The sequence below is a fragment of the Pelophylax lessonae genome (genome assembly GCF_965119305.1).
Source record: "Pelophylax lessonae genome assembly, chromosome: 9".
Taxonomy (NCBI): Eukaryota; Metazoa; Chordata; class Amphibia; order Anura; family Ranidae; genus Pelophylax; species Pelophylax lessonae.
In genome coordinates this window covers 155,314,780-155,328,540 of record NC_138776.1, presented here as the reverse complement: position 1 = coordinate 155,328,540, position 13,761 = coordinate 155,314,780, and the positions used below count along the sequence as shown (strand labels likewise).

The following is a 13,761-nucleotide window of genomic DNA, read 5'->3' as shown; positions in this document are numbered from 1 at the left end:
TCCCTGACGGAGGACAGAGAGAAGGTTGGTGCTATTGTCGCATACAACCATTCCTGGCTTAAGCTGCTGTGGTATCAACCACCTCTGAGCCTGCCCCTGCAGAGCTGACAAAATCTCTGGCCCGGTATGGCTCCTGTCGCAGAGGGAGACCAACTGAAGCACCGCATGGCATTTTTTAGCCTGTTTGCGTAGCCCCTTGAATGCTTAGGGAGCACTGCTGATTCAGAGGACAATTCAGCAGAAGAGGCCATAGAGGAAGAAGTGGAGGAGGGAGTGGAGCAGACAGATGCAGCAGAATCACCACCAGCTTTTTGGAGGCATTGTGGCAGAACAAGCTCCAGCACTGAACCCCGTTTACATCCTTCCCACCTGCCAGCAGAGTTACCCAGTGTGCCGTGAAGAAAATGTAACGTCCCTAACCATACCTGCTGGACCATGAGTCAGCAGTAACGTGAACCTTCCCTGCTGACCACTCTGTACCATCATGTGGAAGGCAATGTTTTGGCCTAGTTGGATAGAGCTGGAACGGCCATAACTGAAAAGAAAAATGGATTTTTGTAAAATCTTACCGTAAAATCCTTTTCTCTTAAGCTCATTGACAGACGTAGTCCTCCTTGATTAATATCAACTCGGGTTATACTGCCCTCTACAGGAGTAGGACTAGACAGGAAAGAAAACGTTCTGGCCACACCCTAGGGGCAGTCCCAGAGGGTATATCCTCTCACTTCCTGCTACAGCAAATCAGTTATGTCACAAAGCAGTGTTTAGAGAATTTAACCCAACCCAACTCAAAAACAGAGGGACGGGTACTACGTCTGTCAATGAGCTTAAGAGAAAAGGATTTTACGGTAAGATTTTACAAAAATCAATTTTTCTCTGTCGCTCATTGACAGACGTAGTCCTCCTTGATTAATATCAACTCGGGACGTCCCAAAGCAGTGCCACAAATGAGGGGTGGGAAAATGGAAATCAAAATCCAATCTAGAAGGCCCAACCGGTGCCAACTAGAAGTTTTAAAGGCTCATCAATCACACGATGAGACAACTGAAATTCCAACGGAAAAAAACCCTTGAGTTAGACCACCGGTCTCCTCAAATTGCGGCCTGCAAAACCTTGCGGCCAAATGAGGCATCCGCCGATGCCATCACATCAACTTTATAAAATTTTGTAAAGGTATGAACCGACGACCAGGTAGCCGCCTTGCACACCTGGACCACTGACGCCTGATGGCGGTAGGCCCAGGAAGTACTGAGCGCTCGAGTGGAGTGCGCCTTAACAGGGAACGGAGGATTCCGACCCTTAATAGTATAAGCCTGTACCACCGTCTGTCTAATCCATTTGGAGATAGTCGCGGCAGATGCAGGCAACCCCTTTCTGGGGCCATCCGTGATCACAAAAAGTGAATCCGTCTTACGGAATGATTCCGTAGTCTTCAGGTATACCCTGATTGCCCGAACCACATCCAAGGAATACAACGCATATTCCTGAGGATGATTGGGCTTAGAACACAAGGAAGGTAGCACAATATCTTCATTCAGATGAAAATCTGAAACCACCTTAGGAAGAAAGGATGGCTTCGGATGAAGAACTACCTTATCCCTATGAACCACTAGATATGGGGAATGGCATGATAATGCAGCCAGTTCTGACACCCTGCGTGCAGAAGTGATAGCCACCAAGAAGGCCACCTTCTGGGATAATGTAAGCAAGGGAATCTGCCTGATATTTTCTGAAGAACCGACAAACCCCAAATTAAGATCCCAGGGCGGTAAGGGCGCGCGCACTGGCGGAGCCAAGTGCCGCACCCCCTGGACACTGAGAGTGCTCAAGGATAGTTTTTTGCTCAACCCCCTTTTGCAGAAAAGCCAAGATTCGGGTCACCGAATAGGTACGTGGGGGAAATTCCAAAGATTCACACCACGCGATATAAGTCTTCCATGTGCGATAATAGACTTTGCTGGAAGTCGCTTTCCTTGCTTTAATTAGAGTAGGAATAACTGAAGCTGACAACCCTCTGTCCTTCAGTACCTGGGTCTCAATAGCCAGGCCATTAAAACCAGCGACTGTAAAGCATGATGGAAGATCGGTCCTTGAGACCGCAGATCCTCCCTGAGAGGAAGTCTCCAAGGAGCATCCGCGACTAGCCTGTCCAAGTCGGTGTACCCGGCTTGACGAGGCCAGCTCGGAATTTCCAGGATAACTGGAGTTCCCTCCACCTCTATCCTGCGGAGAAATCTCAGCAGCAATTTGAGAGGGGGGGGGGGGGAGACATATAGTAGCTGATACTGCCTTTACAGGCCGTTCAGCGCGTCTGCTGCGTCCGCTAGAGGATCGCGGGTGCGAGCCCTGTTGAGCCAACCTACCAACAGATCCATATCCGGGGTGCCCCAATGAAGGGACAGCTGGTGAAATACCTCTGGATGAAGAGACTATTCCTCTTGATCCAGAATCTGACGGCTGAAATAATCTGCCTGTCCACCCCCGTGATAAATATCGCGGAGAGAACTGGAACAACTGTTCCCCCAATAAGAATGTTGGCCACTTCTATGGCCACCAGGGCACTCTTGGTGCCCCTTGGTGATCGACCTAAATCATGACCGTGGCATAGTCCGATTGGATCTGAACCGGGCTGCCCTGGAGCTGCTCGGTCCAGTAAATCAGACAAAGTCTGATCGCTCTCAGTTCCAACACATTTATCGGTAACCTGGAATTTATCAGAAGAAATGACGTCCCCTGGCTGAGCATCGGAGACCGAAGCCACCAGACCAGAGCCTCCCTGGTCCGCTCACTCAATCGGATCTGATTGTCCAGGGAATCGGGATTCCGATTCCATATGAGAAGAATCTCCTCTTTGGAGAATTCGGGTATGAGACTGGGCAAACGGTACTGCCTCTAAGGAGGCGACCATCAATCCCAGCCAGTTGACGGACAGCAACATCGGAATCATTGACTGAATCTTCTGGAGTTTCTCCGCATGGAGAAACACTCTTGCCAAGGATGTATCCAAAATTAGGCCCAGATAGTTCAGTCTCCTGGTGGGAACCAGGGATGATCTTTGGGAAAAGCAACGAAAACGCTGATGTCCTGCGAATATGGGGATATAAGGATAGGCATCCTAAATGTCTATGGACGCCAGGAAATCCCCCTGATGCAGGGAGGCCACGACTGTATGGATGGACTCCATCTCTTCCAAGACCAGAATTGGACGCACCTAGCCCTTTTTCCTGGGCATTGTGAACAAGTTCGACTAGAACTCCTCCAAGGAATGGGAACTACCACTGCTTGTTGTATCAAGCTGTCCCCCGCAAAGCTTTTAAGTGACCCGGGGATGTCGACTATTGGAAGGGAGGAATCACACCGGTGGAAGTGATCGAAACGCGATCTTGTATCCCGACCATATGACCTTGCGAACCCCTTTATCCGGGATTCTGGAAAGCCCTGGATCCGGAAACCGGTGAAGACGTCCCCCCACCCTAGAGATGGGTGGGGCCCATTCTGTCAATCCAACGGGATAACAGTGGCATTATTTAGTCTGGAAATCGGTGAGTCCACTATTGGTGGTACCGTCCATCTTTGTAATGAGGGATTCCTCAAAATGATAGCGCCTAGCCATGCGTTTGGAAATAGCAGGGCTCATTTACGGACGACCCTATTTGGGCAAGGGAAACCCTTCACCATTTTGGTAGGCTTACTAGTACCAAAAAAGGAATACGAGTCTCAGCTACCTCTGCCGGTGTAACCTCAAGATTTAAGGTTTCCCGGACAGACACAATTAGTGCTTCCACCAACGCTTCTTGTGCTATGGCGGAGGCAGAAGCGTCCTCCTTACTGTCTGAGGAGACCGTACCTGAGACAACAACCCCAGAAAAGGGACTGCAATGACCAGCTCAGAATCCGTATCTGAGGTATCAGATGACATAGGGGTAGGCGGGGGTCGCTCTTCTTGACCCCCGTCCCTGACAGGCTACCTCCACCCGGGATGCCAAAGACTCCAAAACTGCTGATAATGCATCATCACAAGTGGGGTACTGGAGGGTCCTGCGGCCACCCTGAGGGGATCAGGTGGGGATACATTTGTGGCAGGGTTCATGTAACAAGACACTTGCCAGCAAACACAAAAAAATTAATTGTAAGAAAAAAACTTTTTTTTTTTTTTTTAACTTGGTCCCCCAGCGCAGTAGCGCCCCTCAGTCTACCTGCTTGGACCTCTCAGAAAGAGAGAGAGAGAGAGACCCCAAGGCTCACCTGATGCACAGAAGTTTCTTATCAACCTGCTTCCTGCACTGTCTGTTACAGACAGGAAGTCTTTGGATTGCTTTCCCTGGGCCAAGGAACGGGGGCTCCGCCCCTTTACACGCCTTCCGGCGCCTCCCAATTACTCCACGAGGTGTTTGGTCACCTCAAACATGGCCGCCCCCATGCTGGAGACACGAGGCTATGCCAATATGGTGGCCTCGTGCGATCTGCAGGAAAATGGCGGCGGCCTGTGTAGGATAGCGGCGGCTTGCAAACTAGCAGCGGCCTGCGGGAGGTGTGCATTCGGCCTGTTCGGCCTGCGTGAGTGTGCGCTCGGCCTGTGCGGCCTGCGGGAGGCTGTGCGGCCTGTGGAAGTGACCGGCTCTCTGGAGGGATGGCGACCTGCGGATGCAGTAACTCAGGCATAGGCATCGGCCTGTATACACACTGTGACAGGTAGGATACCTCTATACTTCAATAGTAATGCCTTTTAGTAGTCTGCCACTGACTTCAGTCACCCTTACACTCATATAGTGACTTTAGATAGTCAGCTCCCAAACCAAGCCTCATGGTTTCTGATTCACAAAATCACACTCAAATTGGGGGATCTGTGACCTGTTATAGGATAGAGGGGGGACCCAGAAACTGAGTGTCCGACCATCCCAGAGAGGGGCCCTCGTCCACCAACAAACCCGACAGGGAGAGAGGGGGAACATTCTACTCACCATACCGGAACCAGGCGGGCGCCAACTCCTGACAGAACCCCTCTCCACCGGGGTGGGGGGGCTGTCGACCAATACGGACGCCGCGACTCTGTTGGTCATTGGCGTCCAGGCGAGACGTTTAACTCGCAGGGTCAGTCCCCGTCCAGTGGGACTATGTCGCGGCCAACCCAGCGCGGAGCTATGGCCTGCACGCGCTCGTAGGCTGAACTGGGGTGACCACTGGATCTCAACATCCAGCCCGTTGCCCAGTTTCAGCGTACTTGCTTGAAGATCTCACAGGAACACTGGAGAAAAAAAGCTGTCTAAAAAAAGTATTTCTAAAAAAATCCTGCCAGGACCGAAGATCCTAGCAAGGAATCTAGGTCCTTACTCCTAACTAGACAGAAAAAAACTGATTTGCTGTAGCAGGAAGTGAGAGGATATACCCTCTGGGACTGCCCCTAGGGTGTGGCCAGAACGTTTTCTTTCCTGTCTAGTCCTACTCCTGTAGAGGGCAGTATAACCCGAGTTGATATTAATCAAGGAGGACTACGCCTGTCAATGAGCGACAGAGAAAATCAATTTCTGTGAGTTCGTCGATAGACACAGTGCTCCACAAATCATAGCTACTGGGTTATATTGCCTCCTCCAGGAGTAGGACTAGGCAGAACAAAAAACACCTGGCTACGCCCATGGGCCATCTTCAGCTGGTATATAACCCCCCTCTCTGCTCTAGGTAACCATTTTAGTAACCAGCAGTATCACAAGTATCAGAATTCCATAGAGGGGTGGGTGCTGTGTACGTCAAACTCCGAGAAATGGATTTTATGGTAAGTAAAAAAAAAAAAAAAAACGGAATTTTTGTAAAATCTTACCTGTAAAATTCCTTTCTCTGAGTCCTCCGACAGTCGCCGCCTCTTCATATTCGTCACATATGGGGTATTAGACTTTGCTCCGAAGGAGTAGCTAGGCAACAGAATATGTTAACAATAAAGCTTTTAACATATCCCACCCTCAAGGGGTGGTCCCCTCAGTCAATACCCTCCTACTTCCTGCAACCATATCTCAGTTTTAGTGGAATAGCAGTAGAGTATACAATCAAACCCCAAAAGAGGGGCGGGGGCGGCGACTGTCGGAGGACTCCGAGAAAGGAATTTTACAGGTAAGATTTTACAAAAATTCCGTTTTCTCTTACGTCCTCCGACAGTCGCCGCCTCTTCATATTCGTCACATATGGGGACGTCCCAAAGCAGTGCAAACATGAGGGGTGGGAAACGCATCCGCGCCGAAAGGCAACGCAGTCTCCGCATCAAAGAAGGAACCTTACCAAAGGTAGGAAACCAGCTGGGCAACAGCAAAAAACAAGTGCTCAACAGGAGCAACAACCCAGGAAAAGACAAAAAACCAGGGGATACAAAACTTATCCCAACAGCCAGGAGTCCCCAACAAGGGACCCTAGGGAACAGCCGCACTAAGAACCTTGCGGCCAAAGGAAGCATCCGCCGATGCCTGAACATCTACTTTGTAGAATTTTGTGAAAGTGTGCACGGTCGACCAAGTCGCCGCCTTACACACCTGGGCTACAGAAGCCCCATGACGACAGGCCCAAGACGTACTCAGAGATCTAGTAGAGTGCGCCTTCACAGGCACAGGGGGAACCTTCCCCTGCAAAGCATAGGCCTGTTCAATGGCCTGCCTGATCCATTTGGCGATGGTAGAGGCCGAAGCCGCCATGCCCTTCCGAGGACCCTCTGGAAGAACAAACAAGGAGTCCGTCTTTCGAAAAGACTCAGTCGATTTAAGGTAAACCCTAATCGCCCGAACAACATCCAGAGAGTGCAATCTCACCTCCTTTGGATGTTTAGGCTTCGTGCACAACGAAGGCAAGACAATATCCTCATTAAGATGGAATTCCGAAACTCGTTTCGGAAGAAAAGAAGGATTAGGTCGCAAGACCACCTTATCCAAATGAATAACCAGGTACGGAGACTTGCAGGACAAAGCCGCCAGCTCCGACACTCTGTGAGCCGAAGTGATCGCCACCAAAAAGGCGACCTTTTTGGACAACATAGACAACGAGATCTCCCTGATCTGTTCAAAAGGAGCACGTTGTAACACAGATAGAACGAGATTCAAGTCCCAAGGGGGCAGAGGATCCCGCCTCGGGGGAACCAGATGCCGCACACCCTGAACAAAGGTGCCAACCAATGGGTTGGAAGCCACGGGACGTTGAAACAGAACGGCCAGAGCAGACACCTGACCCTTGATCGTAGCCAGCGCCAAACGCTGATCAACACCCGTTTGAAGGAAAGACAGCACACGGGACACAGAGTACGTGCGGGGTGAAAACCCCTGGACTCACACCAGGCAAAATAGGCCTTCCAAGTACGGTAATAAACCTTCCCCGAGGAAGACTTCCTCGCGTTGATTAAAGTATGAACGACCTCCGGAGAGAGACCCCTCTCCTTCAGGACCTCGGTCTCAACAGCCAGGCCGTCAAAGCCAGCGACTGTAAAGCAGGATGGTATATCGGTCCTTGAGACAGTAGATCGTCTCGAAGAGGCAGACGCCACGGGGTGTCGACCGCCAGATTCACGAGGTCTGCGTACCAGGACCGGCGAGGCCAGTCCGGAGCCACAAGAATCACCGTGTTGCGTTCCGAATGTAACCTGCGAAGGAACCTGGACAGCAACTGAATCGGTGGAAACGCGTACATCAGCCTGTACTGATGCCACGGGGCCACTAACGCGTCCGACGCGTCTGCCCGAGGGTCGCGCGTCCTTGCCACGAACCTCATCACCTTGTTGATGAGACGAGACGCGAACAGGTCCACATCTGGAAGACCCCACTTCGCGCACAACATCTGGAAGACAGCCGGATGGAGAGACCATTCCCCCTGATCCAGGGTCTGGCGACTCAGATAGTCCGCCTGCCAGTTCTCCACACCCGGAATGTGAACCGCCGTTATCGCCGGGACATGAGTCTCGGCCCAAGACAGAATGTCGGCCACTTCTCGAGCCGCTCGGGCACTCCTGGTGCCCCCTTGGTGGTTGATGTAGGCCACCGCCGTGGCATTGTCCGTCTGCACCCGAACCGGGCAACCCTGCAGCTGGTCCGTCCAGCGATGAAGACAGAGACTTATCGCACACAATTCCAGAATGTTGATCGGAAGGGAAGACTCCCCCTCCGACCAAGTCCCCTGAGCGGACAGAACGCCCAGAACACCACCCCAGCCCGACAGGCTGGCATCCGTGGTGATCACCGTCCACGAGATCGGACGAAACGACTTGCCCCCGGACACCAACGGGGACTGGAGCCACCACAGAAGGTTTTCCCTGGTGCGAAGACTCAACGAGATTTGAAGATCCAGAGATTGAGGTCGCCTGTCCCACCTGGACAGGATCTCCGCTTGGAGACCCCGCGTGTGAAACTGGGCGAAAGGAATCGCCTCGAAGGCCGAGACCATCAATCCCAGACATCTCATACACGTCCGCAGAGACGAGTTCGGAACGTCCCTGAGGGACCTGACTTCCTCCAGGAGAGTCCTGAGTTTGTCTTCCGGCAGGAAGACCTTCGCCTGCACCGAGTCCAGTATCATTCCCAGATAGGGGAGACGAACCGACGGACTCAGTGTCGACTTTGGAAAATTTATCGTCCAACCAAACTCCTGCAGAGTTTGCATCGTGACAGACAGGTCCTCCTCCAGACCCTGGCTGGTCGCAGACCGAACCAGAATGTCGTCCAGATACCCCAGGACAGAAACGCCCTGGGCCCTCAATAGTGCCAGAACCGGTGCAAGCACCTTGGTGAAGACCCGCGGAGCCGAGGCGAGACCAAAAGGCAACGCCACGAACTGGTAGTGATCCCCCGCAATGGCAAATCGAAGGTACCTCTGATGACCCTCGAATATGGGGATGTGAAGGTACGCATCCTTCAAATCGATGGAGGCCATGAATTCCCCCGGAACCAGGGCAGCCACCACCGACCGCAGGGATTCCATGCGGAACTTGCAAACCCGCACAGAGCGGTTCAGAGCCTTCAAGTCCAGAATCGGACGAACCTTGCCCTCCTTTCTGGGCACGGTGAACAGATTGGAATAAAACCCTCGAAACCTGTCCCGATGAGGCACCGGAACCACCACTCCCTGAGCCCTCAGGTCCCGCACCGCCAGGTGCAGGTCCCGCAAGCGCTCTGGAGACAGCTGAAGATTTGAGGGAAAAAATCTGCTCTCCGGCCGAGAGAGAAACTCGATCTTGTAACCAGATCGAACGATTTCCAGAACCCATCTGTCCCGCACACGGGCCAACCAGGGCTGAAGAAAACCGAGCAAGCGTCCCCCCACCCCAAAACTGGGTGAGGGCGCCCCTTCAGGCCGAGCTGTTATGGGCTGCAGGTCCGGATTGGCCGGACTTCTGTTTACCAGACCAGGGCTTCTTCTGAGAGCCTTGACCTTGAACGGTTTGCCCTTGTAGTGCGGCCGAAAGGCACGAAAGGACCCCTGAAGGGGCCGAAAATTAGCATGCTTCTTCCCAGAAGCCCCCTTAGCCTTGGGGAAATGGGGCAAGAGAGTGCTCTTACCCCCGGTGATCCCCTTAATCAACACATCCAGGGACTCCCCAAAAAGGCGAGACCCATCATAAGGCAGATCGGCTAAGGTCTTACGTGAAGATTGGTCCACCGACCAACATTTTAACCAAACCAGGCGACGAGACAACACCGCCACGCTGTGCACACGTGCAGCCAACGGAATCAGGTCCAGGTCCGCATCACACAGATACATGACACCCTGGTGGATCTGATCCACCATATCCAGGGTCGCCGGCGAGGCCGAATCGGCCACTAGGACGCGCCTAAGCATCTGCGTCCAACTTGCGATCGCCTGGGCCGCCATGAGAGAAGCAAACAGAGCCTTAAGCATAGAACCCGTAACAGAATAAGTATGACGGGCAAGAGACTCCAGTCTCCTATCCGTGGCATCACGGAAAACAGGGGAACCCTCTGCAGGAATCGCAGTGGCTTTGTTCAAAACCGCAATTGCATGATCCACTGGTGGAGGCACACACCACCTTTCATCAGTGGCAGGCGAAAAAGGATAACGCAGCTTGAATTTACTTGGTACCGCAAAAGGTTTGCGCAGATCGCGCCATTGATCCTTAACAGCGCGCTGAAAATCAGCATTGCAGGGAAAAACCTGCGGCGTCCTGCGTTTCCTCTGCGTCCCATAAGCCGCCAAGGCAGCGGGGGGACACACTTCGTCCTGCAAACGCAGCGTTTGCTTAATGGAAGCAATCAACTCATCCATGATTGCAAGCTCTTCAGGCGAGCCAGGGGGAGAATTATCAACCCCCTCAACTTCAGCCTCCACCTCAGACCCCACTAGATCAAGAGAGGAGCGGGACCCCGATAAGGAGGCCCCCGCCATAACAGCCCCATCACCTTCACCCTCAGAATCAGAGGAAAGAGCAACTCTGGGCCTTTTAGTAGATTGAGCAGCCACCAGCATTTGCACCTGAGCAGCAAGGCCAGCCACAATAGTGGCTAAATCCCCCCCTGGGGGGGAAACAGCGGTCCCCTGGCTTTCCACCAATACTGTAGGAAATTTGCCCTCCTGAGAATCCATTGCCCCTGTAATGCCAGACAACCAAGGGTTAACTGCCCCTTTTAAGCAAGCGCGGCAAGCGCAGCCCACCGCACCACACTCAAGCACAATGAGACCCCCACAGGGAATATGCAAACTGAACACAGGCAATGGATAGCAAGAACAGAAGGATAAAACCTGAGGAGACCCTCGCCGCTGCTGCTGCCTCGATCGGTGTTCCTGGAAAGAGGAAGTGATGCTGCCAGGGCGCTCTATGTAAGCCTATGGAGGCTACAAGAAAATGGCCGCCATGCATGTAAACCATGCGGCCGGAGCGAGTGTAGGCAAAATGGCGTCGTTTGGCGCCGAAATCGCCGCTCCACAGTGCATTAAAACACACATTACATTCCAATATCAGAATACATGTCAGATCGCCGCAGCGATCGCTGTATATGCCCAAACATGCCAAAAAAACATGCCCCACAGCACACAGCTTCTCACACTGACCAGACTGACACACACAGTGTCATACAGCTCCCCCCCCCCTTGCAGCCCACAGCATGCAGCCGAGAGATAGGGAGACAAGCAGTGTGAATAGAGGCAGGTTACACAGTCCCAGACTGACACCCCCCCAGACAGACAGGTCCCCACATAGATACACTTACCTCACATGGCGTGGGGGACCCGCACAGGCGAACAAGCCGCTGCACATGAGGCAGGGAGAGTCGCATTCAAGACGCACACAAGGGGGGTTAAGAAAACGCACAGCGTCCAGTGAGGTAGCCACCTCACCAATCATCCCTGCACCGAACAGGGATGGGTCGTTCACTGTGCCAGGAGCGTTACCTGGCTGAACGCTCGATGGCAGACTGGGAAGCCACTGACCCACGACCTGCGACCAGGGGGATCAGCCCGAGACCCAGTCCGCATGATCCTCTTCATCCGAAGAACTAACTAACGCTGACAAAATAACAGCTAAGTAAAGGTAGAGAGAAAAACTCAAACAAAATTTTAAAAAGAAGAAAGAGTCTGGGACAGAAAGTCCCAGCACAGAGAGAGCCAGCCACTCCTGACAAGCTAGACATTAAAACTGAGATATGGTTGCAGGAAGTAGGAGGGTATTGACTGAGGGGACCACCCCTTGAGGGTGGGATATGTTAAAAGCTTTATTGTTAACATATTCTGTTGCCTAGCTACTCCTTCGGAGCAAAGTCTAATACCCCATATGTGACGAATATGAAGAGGCGGCGACTGTCGGAGGACGTAAGAGAAAAAACATTTTCTCTTTCGTTCATTGACGGACACAGCGCTCCATAAATCATAACTACTAGGATGTCAAAAAGCAGTGCCAAAGGAAAAATGAGGGGTGGGGAGAATAACCCAAGGCTAAATATAAGAGCCCTTAACCAGGACACAGGAGCCCCATCTGAAAAATAAGAATTTAAAGAAAAACAAGAGGGAACAGCCCCTCTTAAACAGTAGCCTGCAAAACTTTGCGGCCAAAAGAAGCATCCGCAGATGCCAAAGTATCTACCTTATCGAATTCTGTGATGGTATGCACCAACGATCAAGTAGTCACCTTGCAAACTTGTGACATTTGTGCCGGATGATGGAAGGCCCAAGAAGCACTCAGCGCCTGAGTAGAATGCGCTGTGACAGGGAAAGGTGGATCCTGACCTTAAATGGAATAGGCCTGAGTCACCATCTGTCTGATCCATCTGGATAAGGTAGCCGAAGAAGCAGCCAGTCCGTCGGTAACCACAAAGAGTGACCTCCGAAAGGACTCAGTAGCTGCCAGATAAACCCGAATTGCACCAACCACATCCAAGGTATGCAAAGCAAATCCCCTGGGATGAGCCAGCTTGGGATACAAGGAAGGCAACACAATGTCCTCATTCAAATGTGAGTCAGACAACTTTGGGCAGGAATGATGGACAGGGATGAGGAACCAGTTTATCCCTATGGACCACTAAATAGGGACTGCAACAGGTTAATGCTGCCAATTCCGAGGTAATAGCCACCAAGAATGTCACCTTCTGGGTAACGAAGGCAAGGGAATCTCCCGAATATTCTCAAATGGAGGTTTCTGGAGAACCGAAAGGACTAAATTTAAGTCCCATGGCGGCAAGAGAGAGACCATACAGTTGGAGCTACATGTCTGCTTTATTGTTAATAAGAATGACAAAGGTTGGTCCTCATTTATACAAGTCACGTGAGTCAATCTCTTGTACTGGGAAACTTGCTCAGGTAAAGCTGCCTGGACGTAGGCGTTATGGGTGTGGGTTTAAAACCAGAAACTATTTAAATAAGCCCTAACCTCCCTCTGGAGTTTACCAGTAGACTTGATGCAATTTGGGGACATTAGTTTGATAACTTTAGTGAAAAAGGTGCAAAATTTAGCAGCAAAAAACACCATGAGAATAAAGTTGGGAGAAAAATGTATTACATGCATTCAAATATTCCCTGCTTTCATTGTTACATTGACTGTGGCTACCAAAGGTATGTTAGCAAATGGTTATTCTTACCATGATGTTGTTGTGTACAAATCCTCTACGATAGCGAGCCGGTCTCAGGTGAGGGTACTCTTCTGTGCTGGTAACCTGGATATTCCATACAGATTTCCAAGCTTCATATAGTTGGCTGTGTATGGGGTATACACCAGAATGATGAGGTGCGACTGCATATCCCAAATCTATGGGGATTCCATGTTCCTACAAGAAAAATATAAAATGTTATTAGGATTATATATACACTCATACACAAAACACAGCAGCTGGGAAGAAAAAAAATAAAAATCAGGCAGAGCTGCAACAAAACACCTAATGTGCTAAAATTTCACTGAATATCCAAAAACTAAATTCCAATATTTTCTGTGATGTTAAGTTGGCAACAAAACTTCTGTGACAAATCAGTTTGCAGAGAAGGAAAAAAAGAGTCTGTTCACTACCAATGGTATGTTTTATAAGAGACACAAAAAATGGCATACAAATACAAACCCACACACTTCTCAAAAAATGCATATAGCCACAAACACACACACACACACACACACACACACACACACACACACACACACACACAGTATCTCACTAAAGTGAGTACACCCCTCACATTTTTGTAAATATTTTATTATATCTTTTCATGTGACAACACTGAAGAAATGACACTTTGCTACAATGTAAAGTAGTGAGTGTACAGCTTGTATAACAGTGTATATTTGCTGTCCCCTAAAAATAACACAGC

The 13,761-nt window shown here is 50.9% G+C and overlaps 1 protein-coding gene across 2 annotated transcripts in view; it reads right to left on the bottom strand.

The window, feature by feature from the left end:
• The window catches only part of NDST2 (N-deacetylase and N-sulfotransferase 2), a 396,550-nt gene that overhangs the window by 107,334 nt on the left and 275,455 nt on the right, over positions 1-13,761 (bottom strand). For both annotated transcript variants that reach the window (XM_082267466.1, XM_082267467.1), the window contains one exon: positions 13,044-13,229. In XM_082267466.1, the coding sequence (XP_082123592.1) occupies positions 13,044-13,229 (186 nt within the window). The remainder of the gene's footprint in view (positions 1-13,043; positions 13,230-13,761) is intronic.